General features: G+C 46.9%; 1 protein-coding gene across 1 annotated transcript in view; it reads left to right on the plus strand.

Annotated features, from left to right (window-relative positions):
- The first annotated feature begins 5,173 nt into the window (after positions 1-5,173).
- The window catches only part of CPNE3 (copine 3), a 61,513-nt gene continuing 40,735 nt past the window's right edge, over positions 5,174-25,951 (plus strand). Inside the window, exons 1-4 of the mRNA XM_029062627.1 lie at positions 5,174-5,282; positions 19,698-19,832; positions 20,853-21,032; positions 23,369-23,443. Of these exons, the coding sequence (XP_028918460.1) occupies positions 19,701-19,832; positions 20,853-21,032; positions 23,369-23,443 (387 nt within the window). The 5' untranslated portion in view covers positions 5,174-5,282; positions 19,698-19,700. The remainder of the gene's footprint in view (positions 5,283-19,697; positions 19,833-20,852; positions 21,033-23,368; positions 23,444-25,951) is intronic.

Raw genomic sequence — 25,951 nt, forward strand, 5'->3', positions numbered from 1 at the left:
GCGCTTACTAGGTGCAGAGCACTGTTCATGATCATAATGATGATGTTGGTTTTTGTTAAGCGCTTACTAGGTGCAGAGCACTGTTCATAATCAAAATGATAATGTTGGTGTTTGTTAAGCGCTTACTAGGTGCAGAGTGCTGTTCATAATAATAATAATAATGTTGGTGTTTCTTAAGCACTTACTAGGTGCAGAGCACTGTTAATAATAATAATGATAATGTTGGTGTTTGTTAAGCACTTACTAGGTGCAGAGCGCTATTCATAATAATAATAATGATAATGTTTATGTTAAGCGCTTACTACGTGCAGAGCGCTGTTCATAATAATAATAATGATAATGTTGGTGTTTCTTAAGCACTTACTCTGTGCAGAGCACTGTTCTAAGCGCTGGGGGAGATACAGGGTCATCAGGTGGTCCCACGTGAGGCTCACAGTTAAATCCCCATTTTAATAATAATAATGTTGGTACTTGTTAAGTGCTTACTAGGTGCAGAGCACTGTTCTAAGCGCTGGGGGAGATACAGGGTCATCAGGTGGTCCCTCGTGAGGCTCCCAGTCTTCACCCCCATTTGACAGATGAGGGAACTGAGGCCCAGAGAAATGAAGTGACTTGCCCACAGTCACCCAGCTGACAAGTGGCAGAGCTGGGATTCGAACCCGTAACCTCTGCCTCTCAAGCCCAGGCTCTTTCCATTGAGCCACGCTGCTTCTCCAAAAAGAATCATCATCATCATAATGATTATTAATATCATTCATTCATTCAATAGTATTGATTGAGCCCTTACTATGTGCAGAGCACTGGACTAAGCGCTTGGAATGGACAAATCGGTAACAGAGACAAGTCCCTGCCCTTGGTCGGGCTTACAGTCTAATCGGGGGAGACAGGCAGACATGAAAAATGGCAATAAACATTTCAGTAACTACAAATCGTGCCCACCTCCTACCCCCACCCCCTGCACACACACCAAAGAGCTCCAGTGCCCTGAACCCTTCAGAACTTTGATTTCTCATGTGAGGAACTCTGGGATAGTTTGAGTTGGAAGCAGCTCTCTGATTTAGGAGCCAGATTTTTGAAACTGATTATCAGGTGATTTTTTAAAAAATGCATATCTTGTATTTATGCCCACGTTACGCCTGTGGTTTCCTTTTGTTTTTGCAGATTCTGCTAGAAGGGATAAAATGTATCCATCGATTCAAGTGCTCCCCACTCCTCAATAAAAAGAATCCTCATCATAATGATTATTAACGTTATTATTCATAATCATAATAATGTTGGTATTTGTTAAGCGCTTACTAGGTGCCGAGCACTGTTCTAAGCGCTGGGGGAGATACAGGGGAATCAGGTCGTCCCACGTGAGGCTCACAGTTAATCCCCATTTTACAGATGAGGGAACTGAGGCACAGAGAAGTTAAGTGACTTGCCCACCGTCACACAGCTGACGAGTGGCAGAGCCGGGAGTCGAACTCATGACCTCTGACTCCGAAGCCCAGGCTCTTTTCCACTGAGCCACGCTGCTTCAATAGTATTTATTGAGCGCTTACTATGTGCAGAGCACTGGACTAAGCGCTTGGAATGGACAAATTGGCAACAGATAGAGACAGTCCCTGCCCATTGATGGGCTCGTGGCTCAGTGGAAAGAGCCTGGGCTTTGGAGTCAGAGGTCATGAGTTCGACTCCCGGCTCTGCCACTTGTCAGCTGGGTGACGGTGGGCAAGTCACTTCACTTCTCTGGGCCTCAGTTACCTCATCTGTAAAATGGGGGTGAAGACTGTGAGCCCCACGTGGGACGACCTGACTAACAGCGCTCGGCACATAGTAAGCGCTTAACAAATACCAACATTATTAATCGGGGGAGACAGATGGACAAAAACTATAGCAATAAATAGAATGAAGGGGATGAACATCGCATTAAAACAATAGCAATAAATAGAATCAAGGGGATGGACATATTAACAAAATAGCAATAAATAGAATCAAGGGGATGAACATCTCATTAACAAAATAAGTAGGGTAATAAAAATATATACAAATGATCGGACGAGCACAGTGCTGAGGAAAGGGGACGGGAGAGGGGGAGGAGCAGAGGGAAAGGGGGGAAAAGAGGGCTTAGGTGAGGAGAGGTGAAGGGAGGGTAGAGGGAGCGGAGGGAAAAGGGGACCTCAGTCTGGGAAGGCCTCTTGGAGGAGGTGAGCTTTAAGTAGGGATTTGAAGGAGAAGCAGCGTGGCTCAGTGGAAAGAGCCCGGGCTTGAAAGTCAGAGGTCATGGGTTCGAATTCCGGCGGTGCCCCTTGGCAGCTGGGTAACTGTGGGCGAGTCACTTCACTTCTCTGGGCCTCAGTTCCCTCGTCTGTCAAATGGGGATTTAACTGTGAGCCTCACGTGGGACCACCTGATCACCCTGGATCTCCCCCAGCGCTTAGAACAGTGCTCTGCACATAGTAAGCGCTTAACAAATACCAATAGCATTATTATTATTATTAAAGCTAGAGATACACCTTGTTCCTTCTATGTACTTCTCCCCCCACCCCCACCACTATTTGTTTTCCTAGCACTGCCGGTGGTTTCAATTAAGAGCTATAGCCTAAGTCGCCCAAGTCTTTCAATCAATCAATTAATCAATCAACTGAGGCACAGAGAGGCAGTGCGGCCTCCTGGAAAGAACACGCACCCGGGAGCCAGAGGGCCTGGATTCTAATTCCTACTCTCCCACTTGTCTGCTTGGGGGCAAGTCACAGAGAAGCAGCGTGGCTCAGTGGAAAGAGCCCGGGCTTGGGAGTCAGAGGTCATGGGTTCGACTTCCGACTTTGCCGCTTGTCAGCTGTGTGACTGTGGGCAAGTCACTTCACTTCTCTGGGCCTCAGTTACCTCATCTGTCAAATGGGGATGAAGACTGTGAGCCCCACGTGGGACAACCTGAGTACCCTGTATCTATCCCAGCGCTTAGAACAGTGCTCTGCACGTAGTAAGCGCTTAACAAATACCAACATTATTATTAATGTTCTCTGTTATTATTAACTTCTCTGTGCCTCAGTTCCCTTGCCTGCAAAATGGGGATTCAATATCAGTTCTCCCTCCTATTTAGGCTGTGAGCCTCACGTGGGACCTGATCATCTATCTATCCCAGGGCTTAGTACAGTGCTTGACACATAGTAAGCACCTAATAGATACCATGATTATTATTCTAGGGCTGGGAAAGATGAACGAATGGAAAAAGGGGGCAGGAGGAGGGAAGCACTTAACAGATACCATGATTATTATTCCAGGGCTGGGAAAGAAGAACGAGTGGAATAAGGGGGCAGGAGAAGCAGCGTGGCTCAGCGGAAAGAGCCCGGGCTTGGGAGTCAGAGGTCGTGGGTTCGAATCCCGGCTCGGCCACTTAATAATAATAATAATAATGATGTTGGTATTTGTTAAGCGCTTACTATGTGCAGAGCACTGTTCTAAGCGCTGGGGGAGACACGGGGGAATCAGGTTGTCCCACAGGGGGCTCACAGTCTTCACCCCCATTTTACAGATGAGGTAACTGAGGCCCAGAGAAGTGAAGTGACTCACCCCAGTCACACAGCTGACAAGTGGCAGAGCTGGGATTTGAACTCATGACCTCTGACTCCAAAGCCCATGCTCTTTCCACTGAGCCATGCTGCTTCTCACTTGTCAGCTGTGTGACTGGGGGCGAGTCACTTCACTTCTCTGGGCCTCAGTTACCTCATCTGTCAAATGGGGATGAAGACTGGGAGCCTCACGTGGGACCACCTGATGACCCCATATCTCCCCCAACGCTTAGAACAATAATAATAATAATAATGTTGGTATTTGTTAAGCGCTTACTATGTGCCGAGCACTGTTCTAAGCGCTGGGGTAGACACAGGGGAATCAGGATGTCCCACGTGGGCCTCACAGTCTGCATCCCCATTTGACAGATGAGGTAACTGAGGCCCAGAGAAGTGAAGTGATTTGCCCACAGTCACACAGCTGACAAGTGGCAGAGCCGGGAGTCGAACTCATGACCTCTGACTCCAAAGCCCGTGCTCTTTCCACTGAACCACGCTGCTCCTCGTACAGAACAGTGCTCTGCACACCGTAAGCGCTTAACAGACACCAACATTATTATTTATTAGGAGCGGGGGAGATTTTAGGGATTTGAATCTGCGAAAAATGCCTGGAAGGCATGTTTTCCTTAACACGCCTAGGCTTGGGCCGGTCCTCTCCACCAATGCATGCGGGAGTGAACGGTATAAATTGCGGGGTTACTGGGTGTGTGGAGCATAATCGGGGGGGGGGGAGGGTCGGGGGCTGCGGTCCGGGGCCCGGAGCGCTATAGCGGGGGAGCGCTGAGCGGGGGGAGGGGGAAGGGGCAGCGCTGAGCGGGGGAGGGAGAGCGCTAAGCGGGGTGGGGGGGGCGAGGGGGAGCGCTGAGCGAGGTGGTGGGGGGAGGGGGAGCGCTAAGCGGGGGGCCAGGGGGTAGGGCCAGGGGCGGAGCGCTGAGCGGGGTTGGGGGGGAAGGGGGAGCGCTGAGCAGGGTGGGGGGACAGGGGGAGCGCTGGGCGAGGTGGTGGGGGGAGGTGGAGCGCTGAGCGGGGGAGGGAGAGCGCTAAGCGGGGTGGGGGGGCGAGGAAAGGGGAGCGCTGAGCGGGGTTGGGGGAGGGGGCGACGGAGCGCTAAGCGGGGGGTCAGGGGGTGGGGCCGGGGGCGGAGCGCTGAGCGGGGTTCCTGGGGGCGGAGCGCTAAGCGGGGAGGGGGGCAGGGGGCGGAGCGCTAAGCGAGAGGGGGAGGCAGGGGGCGGAGCGCTAAGGGGGGAGGGGGCAGGAGGGCGGAGCGCTGAGCGGGGAGGGGGGCAGGGGGCGGAGCGCTAAGCGAGAGGGGGAGGCAGGGGGCGGAGCGCTAAGGGGGGAGGGGGCAGGAGGGCGGAGCGCTGAGCGGGGAGGGGGGCAGGGGGCGGAGCGCTAAGCGAGAGGGGGAGGCAGGGGGCGGAGCGCTAAGGGGGGAGGGGGCAGGAGGGCGGAGCGCTGAGGGGGGAGGGGGGCAGGGGGCGGAGCGCTAAGCGAGAGGGGGAGGCAGGGGGCGGAGCGCTAAGGGGGGAGGGGGCAGGAGGGCGGAGCGCTGAGCGGGGAGGGGGCAGGAGGGCGGAGCGCTGAGCGGGGAGGGGGCAGGAGGGCGGAGCGCTGAGCGGGGGCCCCCCGTTCCGGGTGTGTGGGGGAGCGGGGCGGTGCCTGCGGCTTCCTCGGCCTCCTCCCGGTCCCAGTCCCGGTCCCGGTCCCGAAGTGGAGCAACCCCGGGCGGTGAGTGTGCGGGCCCCGCTGCAAGGACCAGCTCCTCGGCCTCGTCCCCGGCCCCGAGGGGTGGAGGAGGGTGGGAGGGCATCCAACACGTCCTGAGAGGGCATCAAAGACGTGCTGATCGGCCCAGGGGTCCCCCCCCTCCTCCCCCTCCTCCCCCTCCAGGCCCCGGGCCCGTCCTCCGCCCTCGGGAAACTCGTTTCCCTTCCCCCGGCCTCATGCACGCGGCACTCCAGCGCTTAGTACACTGCTTAGCACCGAGTTAAAGTCTATTAGTATCCTCCCGAGAGCTCCCCTCCTCCGGGAGGCCTTCCCGGACTGAGCTCCCCCCCCCCTTCCCTCTCCTCTCCTCTCTATCCCCCCTTCCCCTCCCTACAGCAGCTGGGCCTATTTCTTTATGTTATTTATTACTCTGCTTATTTCGTTACTGGGATTCTGTTTGTCTTGGTTCGTTCGTTCAATAGTCTGGTTGGAGGGCGTACCGTTCATTTAATAGTATTTATTGAGCGCTTACTAGGTGCAGAGCACTGTACTAAGCGCTTGGAATGTGCAGAGCGCTGTCCTAAACGCTTGGACTGCGCAATTGGGCAACAGAGAGAGACCATCCCTGCCCAACAAGGAGCTCACGCTCTGATTCTCCTCTGCAAAATGGGGATTGACACCGGGAGCCCCACTCGGCTCCCATCAGCTTGAATGCACTCCAGCGCTTAGTACAGTGCCTAGCACCGAGTTAAGGTCTATTACTATTAGTATCCTCCTGAGAGCTCCCCTCCTCCGGGAGGCCTTCCCGGACTGAGCCCCCCCCCCCCCTTCTCCTCCTCTGCTCCTCCTCCCCTCCTATCCCTTCCCCTCCCTACAGCAGCTGGGCCTATTTCTTTATATTATTTATTACTCTACTTATTTTGTTACTGTGATTCTGTTTATCTTGATTCGTTCATTCAATAGTATTAATGGAGGGCTTCCTATGTGCAGAGCACTGTTCTAAGCGCTTGGACTGTACAATTGGGCAACAGAGAGAGACCATCCCTGCCCCTTGACGGGCTCACACTCTAATCCTCATCTGCAAAATGGGGATTGAGACCGGGAGCCCCATGTAGAGAAGCAGCGTGGCTCAGTGGAAAGAGCACGGGATTTGGAGTCAGGGCTCATGAGTTCGAATCCCAGCGCTGCCACTTGTCGGCTGTGTGACTGTGGGCGAGTCACTTAACTTCTCTGGGCCTCAGTTCCCTCATCTGTAAAATGGGGATGAAGACTGTGAGCCCCACGTGGGACAACCTGATTCCCCTATGTCTACCCCAGCGCTTAGAACAGTGCTCGGCACATAGTAAGCGCTTAACAAATACCAACATTATTATTATTATTATTATTAACCCCATCTGCTTGTATGCACTCCAGCGTTTAGTACAGTGCCTGGCACCTAGTTAAGGTCTATTACTATTAGTATCCTCCTGAGAGCTCACCTCCTCCGGGAGGCCTTCCTGGGCTGAGCTCCCCCTTTCCCTGTGCTCCTCCTCCCTTCCCTATCCCCCCTTTCCCTCCCCACAGCAGCTGGGCCTATTTCTATTATTTATTATTCTACTTATTTTGTTAATGATGGGTCTCTATATCTATGATTCTGTTTATCTTGATTCATTCAATAGTATTGAGGGAGTGCTTACTATGTGCAGAGCACTGTACCAAGCGCTTGCAGTGGACAATTGGGCAACAGATAGAGACCATCCCTGCCCATTGACGGGCTCACAGTCTAATCCCGAGGAGATAATATTGATGCCTGATTACTTGTTTTGTGTTGCTGTCTGTCTCCCCCGTTTAGACTCTAAGCCCGGTGTTGGGCAGGGATGGTCTCTATCTGTGGCCAAATTGCAATAATAATAATAATGTCAGTATTTAAGTGCTTACTATGTGGTGAGCACTGTTGTAAGCGCTGGGTTAGATACAGGGTAATCAGGTTGTCCCACATAAGGCCCACAGTCTTCATCCCCATTTTACAGATGAGTTCACTGAGGCACCGAGAAGTGAAGTGACTTGCCCCAAGTCACACAGCTGACAGGTGGCAGAGCCGGGAATAGAACCCATGACCTCTGACTCCTATGCCCCTGAGCCACGCTGCTTCCAAGTGCGTAGTTCAGTGCTCTGCACATAGTAAGCGCTCAATAAGTATGATTGAATGAATGGAGTGTCCGCCCGATCCCTTGGGCGGGGAGAGGACGGGGGAGGTCATCGTTGCAGGCCCGGGACCCCGGCGCCTCAGCCGTCCAGCTGCTCCCACTTTGGGCTACATGTCAGGCCGCAGGGGAGTCCGCTGTGGCCAGGGATGGATGGCCTCTCTCCTTACTGCTGAATTGTACTCTCCCCAAGCGCTTACCCCAGTGCTCCGCACACAGTAAGCGCTCAATAAATACGATTGACTGAATGAATGAAAGGGGCTAATTGCGGCTGCCCCGTCCTGCCCCCCCGACCGATCCCAGCTCCACGACATAATAATAATAATAATACTGTTGGTATTGCTTAAGCACTTACTATGTGCCAAACACCATTCTAAGCACTGGGGTAGATACAAGGTAATCAGGTTGTCCCACGTAGGGGGTCACGGTCTTCATCCCCATTTTCCAGATGAGGTAACTGAGGCCCAGTGAAGTGACTTGCCCAAGGTCACGCTGCTGACAGGCGGCGTGGCCGGGATTCGAACCCATGACCTCTGACTCCCAAGCCCATGCCCTTGCCACTGAGCCACGCTGCTGCTGCTTCTTACTATACTATACTAAAGCATACTATACAATTACTAGATTATTATAATAATAATTATAATATTTGTTAAGCACTTATGTGCCAAGCACTGTTGTCTGCTGTGTGACCTTGGCCAAGTCCCGTTACTTCTGGGCCTCAGTCACCTCATCTGGAAAATGGGTACTGAGCCCCACGTGGGCCAGGGACCGCGTCCAACCCCCATCTGCTTGTATCCAACCCAGTGCTTAGTAGTCTCTATCTGTTGCCGACTTGTTCATTCCAAACGCTTAGTACAGTGCTCTGCACATAGTAAGCGCTCAATAAATACTATTGAATGAATGAATGAATAGTCATCATCATCATAATGATGGTACTTGTTAAGCGCTTACTATGTGCCAAGCACTGTAGTAGGTTTGGGGGTAGATACAAGGTCATCAGGTTGGACACAGTCCCTGACCCGCCTGGGGCTCACAGTCTAGTGCCTGGCATATAGCAAGCCCTTGACAAATACCACTATTATTATCATTATTATTGTTATTATTCCTAGTGCTTAGTACACTGCTCCAAACACAGTAAGTGCTTATTCCATCCCACTGATGGATTGGTAAACTCTATCTACCCCAGTGCTTAGTACAGCGTTTGGGCCATACCAAATATTTAGCAGACTCCAGAATTATCATCATTATTATTGTGACTGTTCTCTCCTGGGAGCAACGTAGGGCACTGAAACTCTCCGCTGAGGGGGCCCGGAGAGCATCCCTAAAGGATCTTCATTCATTCAATCGTATTTATTGAGCGTATACTCTGTGCAGAGCACTGTACTAAGCACTTGGATCTTGTGGCAGTGCCACAAACATAATGTTGGTGTTAAGCGCTTACTATGTGCAGAGCACTGTTCTAAGTGCTGGGGGAGATACAGGGTCATCAGGTGGTCCCACGTGAGGCTCCCGGTTAATCCCCATTTTCAGATGAGGTAACTGAGGCACAGAGAAGTTAAGTGACTTGCCCACAGTCACACAGCTGCCAAGTGGCAGACATCTTCGTGCAGTGCTCTGCACACACATTAAGCACTCAAAAAAATGATTGATTAACCCTAGGACATTTCAAGAAAGTCTAACTCGATTATCAAGTTAGCTTATCAAGTTGATTATCCAGCCCTCATAGTAGTGTTTCTCTCAGTCTCTCAGAATGAGAGTCTAAAAGATGCTCATGCCACTCATATGGGGACTGCCAGGGAGGAGGCAAAGTTAGTGTTGAGGGCAGGGCAGAGCCAGCAGCCACAGCTGATAATACTAATTACGGTATTTAAGCACTTACTCTATGCCCGGCCCTGTACTAAACACTGGGGTGGTTACAAGCAAACTGGGTTGATCGCACCCCCTGTCCCGCTCACAGATTCAGTCCCCATTTTACAGATGAGGGACAAAGAAGTAAAATGACTTGCCCAAGGCCACCCACACAGACAAGTGGAGGAGCTGGGATTAGAGACCATGACCTTCTGACTTCCAGGCTTGTGCTCTATCCCGTTCCACCCCTTGCAGCCCGAAATGCCTCCCAAGCACTTAGTATAGTGCTCTGCACACAGAAAGTGCTCAATAAATAGAGTTGAATGAATGAAATGGAGCCAAACTGTTAATCTCTCTGAGAGACTTGTGACCTTTGGTTGATCTGTCCTTCCCTTCTGGCCCAGGCTGCTGCCTGCCCTTTTCCCTCTTTGTAGTGTAAGTTTCTTCTGGGCAGGCAATGTGGCACCTCCTTAGTTTGTTCTTCCCAAGTTCTTAGTGCAGTGCATTGTGCCACCTGAGTGCTCAATAAATAACACATTTTTGAAGTTTGTCCTCTAGCGACTCTGTTTGCCAGAGGCAGAATATTCAGCCTTCCTCTCCTTTTTGCTGCTGTCGGACAGTTGTATTTATGGAGCTCGTACTGTGTGCAGAGCACTGTACTAAGTGCTTGGGAGAGTATAACAGTAAACAGACACATTCCCTGCTCACAGTGTGCTTACCATCTAGTACAGTGCTCTGCATACAGAAAGTGCTCAATAAATATAATTGATGGATTGATTACTAGCAACTTCCCCTAAGCAGGCCTGAAGGGTAAAGAGAGAGAAATTCAAATCCCTCTGCCTGACCACTGGAGAAGCAGCTCAGGTAAAGATGAGCCAGAATGTGCATTTTTAAGATGAATTAATGGATTTTATTGATCCAATTAAGGAAATGGAGAATACCAGGGTAGAAGTGCAAATATAGCAGTTGTATTGACAAAGAATTTTAGGGCTCTATGGCTGGCCAGACTTTAGTATATTATCTTCTCAGAGTACTTTTGGGGACTGACTTATGAAATCGGTAATAATAATAATGTTGGCATTTGTTAAGCACTTACTAGGTGCAGAGCACTGTTCTAAGTGCTGGGGTAGATACAGGGTAATCAGGTTGTCCCTCATGAGGCTCACAGTCTTAATCCCCATTTTACAGATGAGGTCACTGAGGCACAGAGAAGTGAAGTGACTTGCCCACAGTCACACAGCTGACAAGTGGCAGAGCCGGGTTTCGAACCCATGACCTCTGACTCCCAAGCCCGTGCTCTTTCCACCGAACCGCGCTGCTTCAAATTCAGTAGGCATTCAAGTACATACCAATTACTGCAATTGACAGATTCATAATAATGTTGGCATTTATTAGGCACTTGCGATACAGTAAATACTATGTAAGCACCGGGGAAGGTACAAGATATCCAGATCGGACATATGGGGCTCACATTCATTCAGTAGTATTTATTGAGCGCTTACTATGTGCAGAGCACTGCACTAAGCGCTTGGAATGTACAGTTCGGCAATAGATAGAGACAATCCCTGCCCAGTGACAGGTTCACAGTGTCCAAAAGGGTGGCTTTGAAAGGTATTTAAAATCCATTATGTTAGTGAGGAAGGGTACAGTACAATCCCTGCTTGCAGTATAATGGGAGAGACAGACAATAAAATCAATTACAGGATGTGTACATCGGTTTTGTGGGGGCGTGGGGTCAGCAACTGAGTATTTGGGGGGGGGGTATTGCTGAGGCAGTTGGGAGGGAGACTAGAGTGGGGGAATGAGAGCTGTGTCAGGGAAGGCCTCCTGGCGGAGGTGTGGTTTAGTAGGGCTCTGAAGATAGGGAGAGTGCCGGCCCGTCAGCTATGTAAGGGGAGGAAGTTCCAGGCAGGAGGGGAGAGTGTTGTCTTCAACTAGGGGTTGAAGGCAAGTGAGGCAAGAGGGAGGAACAGCCAGTAAGTTGGCGTTAGAGGAGCCATGTATGCAGGGAGCGAAAATAAATAAGGGGAAGAGAGCCGGTGGTGTGGAATTGAAAAAGTTTAAGTGACTTGCCTAAAGTCACACAGCAAAGCAAATCAGAGGCTCAGCCGGAAGCAAAATCTGGGTCTCTTGACTTCCAGGTTCGTGCTCTTTCCACTAGCCCGTATTGCCTCCCCAGTATTAATCCCTTTTCTCCTTTCTCAAAAAGAGAAAAATGCCGATTGTGCTCATGTCAGCACAAGCATTTTGAAATCACCTGTTACTCAAGGTGTGATGGTGGTTTAGGGGGTGGAGATAGGTAGGAGGAAGTTGGGGGAAAGTTGCCAAGTTCTTGGAAGCAGGTCAAAACTCTGTTTGCATAAACTTCAGGTGAACGAAACTAGCCTTCTGTGGTGGTTACATTTTATTTACTTAGGGTTTGGGATACTGCTGGGTTTCCGTTAAATACGAGGGTTTTCTGTTCAAAGGTGATGTTCCTAACATTGAATTTTGTCTGTAGATATACATAGATATGCGTATACGTAAATATGCATATTTACTTAGGGTTTGGGATACTGCTGGGTTTCCGTTAAATACGAGGGTTTTCTGTTCAAAGGTGATGTTCCTAACATTGAATTTTGTCTGTAGATATACATAGATATGTAGATATACATAGATATGCATAGGATATGCGATATCCTAGGGGATAGAAAATGGGCCTGGGAGGCAGAAGGACCTGGGTTCTAATCCAACACCACCATTTGCTGTGTGTCCTTGGGCAAGTCACTTTACTTCTCTGTGCCTCAGTTTCCTCTTCTGTAAAATGGGGATTAAGACTGTGAGCCCTATGCGGGACAGGGACTGTGTCCAACCTGATTAGTTTGTATCTACCCCAGAGCCTAGTACAGTGCCAGGTGCGTGATAAGGGCTTAACAAATACCATAAATGTGTGTGTGTGTGTGTATATATATATGTATATATATATATATATATATATGCAAATATCTCTCTCTATATATTCTTAACTTAGAGCCCTTTATCTGCAGTGTTTTTACTGTACAGTGGGAGGGGTGGCTAATGGGGTAGAGAGGGAAAGAGAGTTTAGGGACACGGAGAGTGGAGAGAGGGTTAGAGGGAGGAAGGAGTTAAAGGGGTTGGGGAACCATCCTTCATGCCACTACCCCTGCTCAGCAGACCTATTCTAGGTCTGCATATGAATGGGGGTCTCTGGTGGGCCTGGGAACATACAGTCCCAGCAGCCTTAGAAGTTCCTATCATTCATAGCCCCAAATTGGGTCTGAACAACTTGAGTGAACATGGAGGCTGTAGTAGTGAAGGTCACTGCTGTCACAGAGAGGAGGAGGAGGAGGAAGACGAGGAAGGAGGATAATAATAATGGTGGTATTTGTTAAGCACTTACTATGTGCAAAGCACTGTTCTAAGCTCTAGGGGGATACAAGGTAATCCCACGTGGGGCTCACAGTTTTAATCCCCATTTTACAGATGAGAAAACTGAGGCACAGAGAAGTTAAGTGACTTGCCCAAAGTCACACAGCTGGCGAATTTGGGATTAGAATCCATGACCTCTGACTCCCCAGCCCAGGATTTTTCCACTGAGCCACGCTGTTTCTCTGAGAGACTGGATGGGCAACCACCCCTGTCATTTCCACTTTCTCCTCTTCCTGTCCACCTTTCCCCTCCGACCTCTTGCTGTTGTGCTGCGATTGGACCCATGGAGTCACCTTCCGCCATCCTGGCCGAAGGCAGGTGGCCTTGACAATTACTGACCTCTTCTTTTAGGGCGAACTTAAACGGTATGTAAAGTGCTGCAAAGTTTATAGGGTAATAGCCTATTTTCAATCATGAAAACTTGGAGGGAGGTATGCACAAACTGAAGACAAGTGAAATGTCTTAGGATTTTAAAGAGTAGTTATATGAAGATTATTTAGAATCAGGAAAGGTGGGCAATGTTTTCAGGTGCATTTGAACCCTGACACTGTTCAAGGTGCTTCAAAGATCTGGTACCAGAAAGATGCAGGCTCTGTCCCCAGGAGTTTAAAATCCCAATAATAATAAAGTTAGAGTATTTGTTAAGCGCTTACTGTGTGCCAGGCACCGTTCTAAGCACTGGGATAGATACAAGGAAATCAGGTTGACCCACGTAGGGCTCATAGTCTTAATCCCCATTTTACAGATAAGGAAACTGAGGCACAGAGAAGTTAAGTGACTTGCTCAAGGTCACACAGTAGACAGGTGGTGGAGCCAGTATTAGAACCCACATCCTCTGACTCCCAAGCCCGTGCTCTTTCCACTAAGCCGTGCTGCTTCTAAAGAACTGATAATGAATTATCAGGAGATAATTGTATTGGACATTCCAAGCGCTTAGCACAGTGCTCTGTACATAGTAAGCACTCAATAAATACTATTGAATGAATGAATGGAGAGTCACTGTTGGCTAGTGACGGGGGCTTTGCATAAGGAACTCCACTCCAATTTCAGTTCCACCTTTAATCACTAACTTGTGTAAAGGGAGTGAAGTTGCTTACTCTTAATCTCCATCCCTAAAACAGAGACTAAATTAGTAATTTTTATTTATCTTCAGTTTGGGGGAAATTGTAAAACTGTAAAATTGGTGAGATAATCAGAGTACTTTGATCCACTGAAGGAAGATACTATGTAAACACTAGGTAAAGAGAGTTATAATACTCCTTAAAGATAGAACAATAAAACTTTTGTAGGTGAGTTGAGATCAAGGGTATTCTAGAAATTAAATCAATCAAGGTTTACTGTGTGCAATAACCTGTACTAAGTACAGTGTAACATATGATAGACATGTTTCCTCCCCACAAGGAGTTTAGAGTCTAGAGAGGGAGGATTGAATTAAAGATGCTGAGACTAGACTCAGCCAAAACAACTACTAATGGCAGAATAAAATAAAGATTATGAGATAAATCAGTTTTATTTTTTGAGTGCATATTGTGTGCAGAGCACTATACCTAGTGCTTGGAATAGTACAGTATTGCAGAGTTGGTAGACCCATTCTTTGTTATAACGAGCGTACAATTAGAGGGATAAATTGTAAATATTTCTCTGGGAGCGACGTAATTATCATAGCTCACTAACTGTTGATACTGGAGAACTCGGGTCAAGGACTCTTGTTTGTGGAATGAGAAATTTGGCTCATCCTTTTTGTCGGGGGAGTGTTGGGTTTGAGAGAGAATTAGGTGAAGCATATGCATCCCTTGGACATGTGCCGGCATGTTAAAAAGGACATGTTCTGACCGGAAAACTTCGTTCTGTCTCTGTGGTGAAGTTAGTAGCTGACTTTAATAGTTTGTTTCATGTTCGTCTACTAATGAAGCTACAAAAGGCCTGACTTTTGAAAATTGTGTGAAGACTACTTGTTCATCTGTGGTTCAAACTGGAAGATGGAAGGAGTGAATTTTAGCAAGGAAGGAGGGAAATTTATCAAGTCTGAGTGGAAGATGAGGGAAAGCACTTTGAGAGTTTCCAGGGTTCCCATTGTGGAGCTGAAGTCTCACCTCTGGGAATCTTCTAATTTTGAGCTCAGAGGATGTACATGTGTCTTTGAATATTACCATCTAACACCTCATTGGAGGCTTCCTCCGTGTTTACAGCATTTGGTCCCATGTGGAGAGTAACTTGTTAAACAAGTTTCCAGCTTAGCATTTTGCCTATTTCTCATAACAAATGATTATCTGAAGGATCTGGTTAATTCTCAAACTTTTTATCCTTGTATGTGTGGCATGTCCCCACACCATAATTTAATGTAGAAATTGCAAGGACACTTGGGTGCACCAGAAACAAAGGAAAAGACCAGCTTCCCAGCCAATATCAAAACTTCCCTGACTTTTCAGAGTGGGGGGGAGCAGTTGTGGTATTTGTTGCAGCTTATGTGTCAAGCACTGTTCTAAACTCTGGGGTAGGGATAAGTTTATCAGGATGGACACAGTCCCTGTCTCACATGGGCTCACATTTTGAGTCCCCATTTTGTAGTTGAGGAAACTGAGGCACAAATCACATAGTAGGCAAGTGGCGGAACCGGGTTTAGAGCCCAGATCCCATGATTCCCAGTCCTGGGCTCTTTTCTCCCTGCCACCCTGCTTCCTACGCTGCTGCTTGTTTGTGGTGCTGTGTCATCCACAAGGTGTATTGGGTGCTTTTGTGAGAATGGGTAATGACCAGGATGGAAAGTGTGTAGGAAACAGATGGGTAATAAGTATAGTGTGCGCAGGGAATGTGTCTACCAACTCTGTTATATTGTAGTCTCCCTAGCGCTTAGTACAGGACTCTGCACACAGTAAGCTTTCAGGAAATACAGTTGACTAACTGGTACGAGTTAAGCATTTACTGTGCGCAAGCACTGTAATAATAACTGTGGTATTTAAGTGCTTACCATGTGCCAAGCCCTGTATTAAGTAAGCGCTGGGGTAGACACGAGGTAGTCAGGTCCCGTCTGGGGCTTACAGTCTATGTACGAGGGAGTGCAGGTAGCGCATTCCCATTTTGCTGACGAGGGTACAGAGGCACAGAGTAGTGAAGTGACTTGCCCAAAGTCACACAGCAGGTATATGGTGGAACCGGAATTAGAACCCAGGTCCTCTGATTCTTGGGTTCGTGCTCTTTCCGTTAGGCCATGCTATTCCTTACTATACTAAGCACTGAGGTCAATACAATAACTCATTTGGGGCAGGGACTGTGTTGTTGATTGCTGTATTGTACTCTCCCAAGTGCTTAGTACAATGCTTTGCTCACAGTAAGCACTCCTTAATTCGATTGAATGAATGAATACAATCAGATTGGACACAGTCCCCATCCCATTTGGGGCTCTTGTTCTGTGGAAGAATAAGTAGGGAAAATTAACTCTTGCAACCTTAGTTGTCAGAGAGATTTAGATAGCTGCTGCTGTGGCCATGGATTCTCTGGACTGTAGGCTGCTGAGAAGGGCAAGTCAGTACAGGGAGGCAAGTGCTGATTCTTGGTAGCCACCTCTCCTGAGCTGGTATTTCCAAAGAATTTCATTTCTTCACACCTCTGGCCCTGCAAAGTCATTCTGCAGCAAAAGGTGGTTTCTGTGTGTGTGTGTGTGTGTGTGTGTGTGTGTGTGTGAGAGAGAGAGAGAGAGAGAGAGAGAGAGAGAGAGAGAGAGATGACAAAATCAGTGAATTAGTTGTATTTTTTTTACTGGTACTTTAAGTGCTTACTATGTACTAAGCACTGGGGTAAATAGAAGGAAATCAGGTCAGATATAGTCCATGCCCCACATGGGGCTCACAGGTCGTCATCCCCATTTTACAGATGAGGGAACTGAGGCTCAGAGAAGGGAAATGACTTGCCCAAGGTTACACAGTTGACAAGTGGCTAAATCAGGATTGTCATCCAGGTCCTTCCGACTCCCAGGCCTGTGCTCTATCACTAAGGCCCCACTGCCTCTCATTAACATATAATGGGATTTTTTATGTATGAAACTGGAGGCAAACTCTTTCTGGGAAATTTGAGCATGTTAGTTCCTCTGGGGTTGCATTAATTTGCAAAATAATTAGCTACATCAGGGCATGTTTTTGCATTCACCTATAGGAATACGGCTGCATCCATCATTCAATCAATGGTACTTACTGTGTGCAGAGCCCTGTACTAAGCATTTGGAAGAGTACACCACCACAGAGTTCCCTGCCCACAAGATGCTTACAGTGTAGAGGGATCATCAGCATCATTATGCAGGTTTATTGAATCCTTGCTGCTGCTGAGCACTGAGCTAGGTACTGAAGAAGTTATAATGACTCTGCTTGGTTGAGGAGTTTATAGTAATCCTAAGGAAAGGCTGACATTGGTGGGCCATGCCGGTACTCTCCTGGTCTCAGGCTCTCTGGACAGTTGAAAAATGTTTACAGCACTCCCCGAAAAGATGTTCTCAGCATTTTATCTGGTGCTTTAATTAGTGGTATTTATTGAGCAATTACTGTGTACAAAACACAGTACTAAGCACTATGGAAGAGTACACTAGATGAGGACACTAGAGTTGGTTACAACTCCCTGCCCTCATGGATCTTACAAGCTAGTGGCAGGGGATGCAGACATTAAAATTCAACCTCCAACCTTTTGCCAGCTTCCTGTCTTGGGGAGACGCTTCTCAACAACACCCATGGCCGCAGTGATAGCAGTATATATAGGAGACTCCTGGGAATTTACAATGGGAGTAAAACACCTGGTCCCTTTCCTTGAGGAGTTTACAGTTTAGTGGTGGTGGTGGTTCTTGTGACAGGAGAGCAAAAGGCCCTAAGCAGCACAGGCCTCTGCAGATAGTGGAAACAGCTCTACTCTGTACATGTCCATATACCTACCTGCCCCATGGAGACTCTTGGCTCAAGGGAGGCCCAGCATCTGTAATCCTTGTACGCAATGTACATTCCTTCCCCACCCAAAGAAGTCCTGAGAATGGGGTGAAATTGCCCTTGGGTGGACTCTTCCGGTGATATTCCTTCTATTGAGGGTGTCAGAACTGCCCAAGTTCTCTGCCGGGGAGAGATCCTGGTGAGATTGTCACTGATTGGGATTAGCTAGGTAGGTTTAATACCAATCTGCCTTCATTCCGGTGATTTTTGATTGTAACATTAGGCTTAATTTAGGCTGGGTGCCATCACCAGTTAGAATTTCCAGCCAACCAATCAGTCAGTCATATTTATTGAGTGCTTACTGTCTGCAGAGCAGTATACTTAGTGCTTGGGAGAGTACAATATAACCATATGAGAGAACTCATTGTAGGATATAGATTAAGGATTTGACATTTCCTCATAACAATGTCATCCCCTCCAAAGAGTAAGCGCCTTAACGCAGCAAAGGATGGTCTAAAATTCCACAATGTAGAAAGGATTGTTGCTGGTTATTGCCTGTTCAGTCTCACCCAAAAGTATGTCTCTAAAATTCACCATCAGGAATATCAAATCCAAGGACTGAATGTGGTGGTGCTTTAGGGTTGAAGTGGAATGAGATGAGGCTGAAGGTGTATGAAAGGCTCACCATCTTTAGCAAACCTGAAATAAAGCGAGTGTAGAAAATGAGTGTTTTGGTTGCCCTCAGGATGATTAAGGTAGCTTGATCCAGTCTAAGTAACCCTCCCTTGTTCAAGTTGTAGCTGGCTAAGCCTAACTACTTTGCTACCATTTGGCGTGGTCTACTGAATTTAAGATACAAATGGAATTAAAGTTGTTCATGTTGAGTCCACCTACAAAATGATTTCATTAAGGGTTAAAATTGGGTCCTTTTATCTAGGGAATTTCAAACTTATACCGGGTGCTCTACTAGGTGTTGCCGGGTAAAAGTTGGTTGGTTTTAGCTTTTGGCATATGGAATCCTTGCAAAATCTTGAAAATAAAGACAATGACAAACTTTCTTACTGATTAAAAAAAAATCAGATGGGTAAACCATGTTTTGCATTTGCTTCACTGGGAACAAAGACCAAAAGATTCTTTCCATTTCCAAGTCTGGAACATACAGCATGGAACTGACCATGAAAAACAGCCAGCAGTTTCCAGGTGAATGTCTGAAAGTAGCCGAAGACCTGCTTCTGAGTGCAGAGGAAGGTGGCACAGGTTTCATGTGCACTGCATATATGAGGACAGACAAAAGAACCTTTAAGTTTGGGGTAAAAAAAGAAAACAGAACTTAAAAATAAAGCAAGTCATCAGTCCACAAAGAGGTCAGTTAGGGTCACAGGTCAAACATTTCTGTCCAAAAGAAGCCTGAAACCTGCTCCTGGATAGAAGGGGAGTGGTGTCTAGTTAGCAGTGTCCAAGCATGGCGGAGTGAATAGAATGTGGGCCTGGGAGTCGACTCTGTCATTCATCTGCTGTGTGATCTTGGGCAAGTCACTTCACTTTTCTGGGCCCCAGTTTCTTCATCTGTAAAATGGGGATTGAGACTGTGTGCCCCACATGGGACAGGGATTGTGTCCAACCCGATTTGCATGCATCACCCCAGTGCTTAGTACAGTCCCTGGCACATAATAAGCACTTAACAAATACCACAATTATTATTAAGTTTGGTTGCACTTACCCCCATATTTTCTGAATGCATACAGGACAGCAGATAAACACTCAAAAATATACACTGATGTAGAACAGTATTGGAGAAGATTTGTTTATACTACTAGCTATCATGGTATTTTTCACTTAGACAGAAGCCGGCTTCTTTCCCCAGAAAAGAAATACAAGTTAAGCTGGCATTTCCTTCCCAGATACTGAAAGTAAGACTGCTATAATGGCCTTTCACATGCTGTTCCGATCCTATTCCGATAATCTGGCAGAAGGGTAATGAGCTATAAGAGTTCACTTGTTTCTTGGAGAAGAAGTTTATCTAAACGTGGCCTTTCATTGTTTTGGACGTTTTCTTTCCACCCACTGCACAGCAAATGGCGGCACAATGTGTGACAAAAGTGCAGCTGAACATCTCCTGTAACAACCTCCTGGATAAAGATGTAGGTTCAAAATCCGACCCTCTGTGCGTCCTGCTCTCCAACACAAGCGGACAGCAGTGGTATGAGGTAACAGTTTAAAAACACTTTTTTTGTGGGAAGGGAAGTGCAACGGCATGGAAAGTGCCTGAGGTATTGCCAAAGATTAAGAAATAATGCAATACCAAGTATTTTGTTCTCAACATTTTATGCTGAGTGTTGTTTATCTTATTCAGAGAGGGGGATTTTCAGACCCATTCAAAAACCCCATTTAGGATGTGGAGATTACTTTCTTAAACATAAATTTGTTTGATGTGAAAGTTAAAACCTTAGGTTCAATATTCACATTTAATCAATCATTGGTATTTATTTATTACTGTGTGTGGAGCACTGTATTAAGTGATTGGGAGAGAGAGTACAATTCACAGAGTTGGTGGACATATTCCCTGCCCACAGAGAGCTTACAGTCTAGAGGGGAAGACAGATATTAAAATATATTACGGACAGTACCTAAGGGATGTGGGGCTGAGGGTAGGATGAATATCAAGTGCTTAAAGGGTACAAATCCAAGTGCATTCTAGGTGACATAGAAGGGAGAGGGAGTAGGGGGAAATGAGGACTTAGTCCGGGAAGGCCTCTGGGAGGAAGTGTGATTTTTAATGTCTTTGAAGGTGGGGAGAGTGGTGGTCTGTTGTATATGAAGGGAGAAGGATTTCCAGGCCAGAGGGAGGGCATGGACAAAGGGTTGGTGGTGAGGTAGATGAGATTGAGGTATAGTGAGTAGGTGGCATTAGAGGGGCTAATTGAGCGGGCTGGGTTGTAGAAGGAAATCAGTGTGGTAAGACAGGAAGGGGAACGGTGACTGAATGCTTGAAAGCTGTTTGTAAAGACTTTCTGGCAACCCCTGGATGTTCTTAAGGAGTGGGGAAGATAATGGACTAATTTTTTTTTTCCTTAGAAAAATGATGCAGGCAGCACAGTGAAGCAAGGACTGGAGAGGGGAAAGACAAGAGGCAGGGGGGTCAGCGAGGAAGCTGTAATCAGGTCAGGGTTCTTTTTATCAATGTACTACCTATCCATCAACATAGTCTTTTTTTTTTGTCTTTACAGGTCAACCGCACAGAAAGGATTAAGAATTGTTTGAACCCCCAGTTTTCTAAGACATTTTTAATTGACTACTATTTTGAGGTGGTTCAGAAGCTGAAATTTGGGATTTATGACATTGACAATAAAACCATCGATTTAAATGACGATGATTTCTTGGGTGAATTTGAGTGCACACTGGGACAAGTAAGTATAATTAGAAGCTGCAAACTATTTCTCCATTCCAGTTATGTTTTAAAAAATATGGAGAAGCAGCGTGGCCTAGTGGCAAGAGCACGGGCTTGGAAGTCAGGGGATGTGGGTTCTTATCCTGGTTCTGCCACTTGTCTGCTGTGTGACCTTGGGCAAGTCACTTAACTTCTCTCTGCCTCAGTTCCCCCATGTGTAAAAAGGGGATTAAGACTGTGAGCCCCATGTGGAATGGACTGGCTCCAACCTATCTTGTATCTACCCAATGCTTAGTACAGTGCCTGGCCCAAAGTAAGCACCTAACAAATATCATAAAAAAGAAAAATTCCTGCCTTGCTCCAGCTTCTAAGAAAAGACTCTTATAAAAGACTTTGCCAGGAAAGACCTCAGGCCATCAATTTGAGGACTGGAATTCGGTTAAATGATGGAGCGGTGACTTAAAGGGCCCTTCCTTGGGCAGTTACAGAAAGAAATTTCAGGGTTCTGGCAGACCACCTTCAAAACTTATGTCTGGACAAGGAGCCTGAGTACAGTGAGGTAGTGTGGCCTAATGGAAAGAGTATGGATTTGGGAGTCAGGAGAACTGGATTCTAGTCCTTAGACTGCAGATAGTCTACTGTGTGACCTTGGGGTGTGCCGTTACCTCTCTAGCCTCAGTTCTCTCATCTGTAAATTGGAGCTAAAATAGTCACTCACCCTACCTCATAAATTGTAAACGCTCTTTGGAGCAGGCACTGTGTCTGCTCCACAAGTACCTAAAGGATGCAGAACCAAGTGTGTAGGTATTGCAAAAGGAGAGGGAGTAGGGGAAATGGGGACTTAGTCAGAAAAGGCCTCTTGGAGGAGATGTGATTTTAATAAAGCTTCGAAGGTGGTCTGTCAGGGAAAGAGAATTCCAGGCCAGAGACACGACATGGGCAAGGGGTCATTGGCCCGATAGATGAGAACGAAGCACAGTGAGGAGGTTGAAGGTAGCTTGCGGAATTTTAGTAGGAAATCAGCTAGGTAAGATAGGAAGGGGCAAGGTGATTGAGTGCTTTAAAGTGATTGTAAGGAGTTTCTGTTCAATGAGGAGGTGGATGGGCACCCACTGGAGGTTCTTGAGGAGTGGGGAGATGTGGATTGAACTTTTTTTTTTTTAAATGATCCGGGCAGCACAATGAAGGGTGGACTAGAGTGGGGAGAGAGAGGAGGCAGAGCGGTCAGCAAGTAGGGTGATTCAGTAGTCAAGGTGGGATAGGAAAAGTGCTTGGAACAACATAAAACAAGACCCAAAATAGGGCCTTGTAGCCAGCCTTAGCTGGTTCCTGCATTTTATGGCCTGGCCAGGCAGGGTTCTAAAGGAGGCATGTTATGTGTGCTGGAAGTACAATGGAAAATTCTTCTCTTTGAGGACAAGCAGCAACAAATGTCTTCTCAGTTTTAGCCATTAAAAAGAGGTTTTTTTCAGTTACCAAGATAAGTCTTAAGATAGCACTGGGCTTTTCCAGCGGAGGCAGCAAATTAAAGCCCATCACCTCATTTTGCCTGTGTAGAACAGCCCAAGGCTTTCACTAAAGACCTTTTATTTGGCTCTTGGTGGTTTCAATATCTATATTAGGAGTAGCACATTGCAGAAATGTAATTTAAAGAAGTTTTAGGAATTTTACCGGCATTCAGTTTTGTGAACTGTGTCCTCAAGGGTATCTTTTGGGAGCTTTGATCGTAGGGACAGAGTAAATTAGTGAACCCAGATATTTCTGGTCTCTGAACTGTTTAATTTCCACTCTGCTGAATTTAGACATTTTCTTTAAAAATTAGTGAGAGATAGTTTTGAGGCTCAAAGATAAATCAGCCTTTACTTTTTTCAAGGAAAGTGGATTGAGATGTCTTTACTTTGTAACACAGACCATTTTTTTAAAAATTTTGGGGTGTCAACTAATGACATTTCTTGAGTGACAACTGAGTTGAAAGCACTCAGCACTTGACTGTTGTCATTGTAGGAGTATATGCAGTGATAGCCTCCTGATACTATTCCCTTTTCTGTGGTTTGAATGACATTTAAAATTTGAAGTTGGAAAAGTTGAATTACAGAATTGTTTTAGGCATCCCTATTTTGCCTGAAGCAGTTAGAACTTATTTTGTGATTTGTATGTGAGATAAGATCTGGCCCTCATTTTCCGTATTTGAATTTGTGGTGTGTTAGGAGCAAGTATCTGCTTAAATAATCTCTTCTGAAAACTGTCTGATGAACGTTTCTTGTGTGCGGTAAGTATATCAGCAAGTAACTTGCGTAATATTTTCTTCTTCTCAGAATGGAACATTTCTTCATCTTAACATTTTCATTTTGATAGATTGTCTCCAGTAAGAAGCTAACCCGACCACTGGTCCTCAAAAATGGCAGGCCCGCAGGAAAAGGGAGCATCACGGTAAGAAACCAGACCTGGGTTTTTCAGTCTGCCACTTACTTTATTGATAAAATTGAAACTAATGGGCGTGCTCTCCCTAAAATCTCCCCTGCTCCTCTCCAGTCTTTCCCTCTTCTTGCTCCTTCTTTGACTCTCCCATCTTTACCAGAAGTATCTTAGGAAGAGATCTTCCTCCTCTACTCGTGCCTCCAGCTCCATCCCTTCCAACATTATCAAAAACACTTGTCCCCTCCCTTTCCCCCCTTCCTGACCTCCATCTTCAACTGTTCACTTTTCAGTGGCTTCTTCCCCACTGCTTTCAAACATGCTCATGTATTGTCCATCCTAAAAAACCTTTCCTTTACCCCAGGGTTCCCTTCAGTTATCAACTCATCTCCTTCCTACCATTCTTCTCCAAACTCCTTGAGTGAGATCGTTCTGAGCAAGAAATGTCATTGTTTATTGTTGTATAGTACTTTCCCAAGCACTTAGTACAGTGCTCTGCACACAGTAAGCCTGCAATAAATACGATTGAATGAATGAATGAATGAGTTGTCTACCCCTCTTGCCTCCAATTTGTCTTCTTTAATTCTTTCCTTGACAGCCCCACCCTCTCCTCCCCTGCAATCTGGCTTCTGCCCCTCCACTCCATGGAAACGGCCCTCTTTAAGGTCATCAGTGACCTCCTTTTTTGCTTAGTCTCATGGCCTCTACCCAATCCAACTCCTCCTCGACCCCTCAGCTGCCTTTGACACCATGGACTACCCTCTTTTCCAGGAAACATTATCCAATCTTGGCTTCACTGACTCTCTTCCTTGAGAAGCAGCATGGCTCAATGGAAAGAGCACCGGCTTGGGAGTCAGAGCTCATGGGTTCTAATCCCGACTCTGCAACATGTCAGCTGTGTGACTTGGGCAAGTCACTTAACTTCTCTGTGCCTCAGTTGCCTCATCTGTAAAATGGGGATTAAGACTGTGAGCCCCACATGGATCAACCTGATCACCTTGTATCCTTCCCAGTGCTTAGAACAGTGCTTTACACATAGTAAGCACTTAACAAATACCATCATTATTATTATTTATTCCTCTCCTGATTCACCTCTTACAACTCTGACTTCTCCATCTCAGTCCCTTTCATAGGCTCCTCCTCTGCATCCTACCTTCTAACTGTGGGAGTCCCTCAAGGCTCAGTCCTGAGCTCCCTTCTAGCCTCTATCTATACCCACACCCTCCCTAAACCCCCTGTCCCCTCACCTCTTCCACCCTTTACATCTAATGACCTGGCCACCTACTTTATTGACAAAATTGAAACTATCAGGCATGAGCTCCTAAAATCTCCCCTGCCCCTCCCCAGGCCCTCCCCTCCCCTCAAGAGGAGATCTCCTGCCTTCTCTCAAAATCCACCCCTTCCACCTGTGCATCCAGCCTCATCCTTTGGAAAACTCATTCTCACATGGCTTCAACTGTCACCTCTTTGCTGATGACATCCAAATCTACATCTCCAGCCCTGATCTCTCTTCCTCTCAGCAGTCTTAAATTTCCTCCTGCCTTCAAAACATCTCTACTTGGAAATCCTGCTGTCATCTAAAACTTAACATGTCCAAAACAGAACTCCTTGTCTTTCTACCCAAACCCTGTCCTCTCCCTGACTTTTTCATCACTGTAGACAGCACCACCATCCTACTTGTCTTACAAGCCTGTAAATGGAGTCAGGGCTCATGAGTTCGAATCCCAGCTCTGCCACTTGTCGGCTGTGTGACTGTGGGCAAGTCACTTAACTTCTCTGTGCCTCAGTTCCCTCATCTGTAAAAATGGGGATTAAGATTGTGAGCCCCACGTGGGACAACCTGATTCCCCTATGTCTACCCCAGCGCTTAGAACAGTGCTCGGCACATAGTAAGCGCTTAACAAATACCAACATTATTATCCTTGACTCCTCTCTCTTGTTCCACCCATATATTCAAGCCATCACTAAATCTTGTCCGTTCTACCTTCACAACGTCACCAAAATCCTCCCGTTTCTCTCCATCTAAACTGCTACCACATTAATGCAAGCACTTCTCCTGCCTTGATTATTGTATCAGCCTCCTTGCTGACCTTCCTGCCTCCTGTCTCTTCCCACTCCAGTCCATACTCCATTCTGCTGCTTGGAGCATTTTCCTTTAGAACCGTTCAGACTGTGTTTCTCCACTCCTCAAGAAACTCCAGTGGTTGCCCACCCACCTCTACATCAAACAAAAACTCCTCACTATTGGCTTTAAAGCACATAATCACCTTACGCACTCCTACCTCACCTTGCTACTGTCCTATTACAACCCAGCCTGCACACTTTGTTTCTTTAATGCTAAACTTCCTCACTGTACCTCAATCCCTCTTTCTTGCCACTGACCTCTTGGCCACCTTCCACCGCTGTCCTGGAATGCCTTCCCTCCTCATATCAGACAAATAATTGCTCTCCACCACTTCTCCCCCAAGAAGCCTTCCCTGACTAAGCCCTCCTCTCCTCTTCTCCCACTCCCTTCTTCATTGC

Source organism: Ornithorhynchus anatinus, chromosome 4, assembly GCF_004115215.2.
Source record: "Ornithorhynchus anatinus isolate Pmale09 chromosome 4, mOrnAna1.pri.v4, whole genome shotgun sequence".
NCBI classification, from domain to species: Eukaryota; Metazoa; Chordata; class Mammalia; order Monotremata; family Ornithorhynchidae; genus Ornithorhynchus; species Ornithorhynchus anatinus.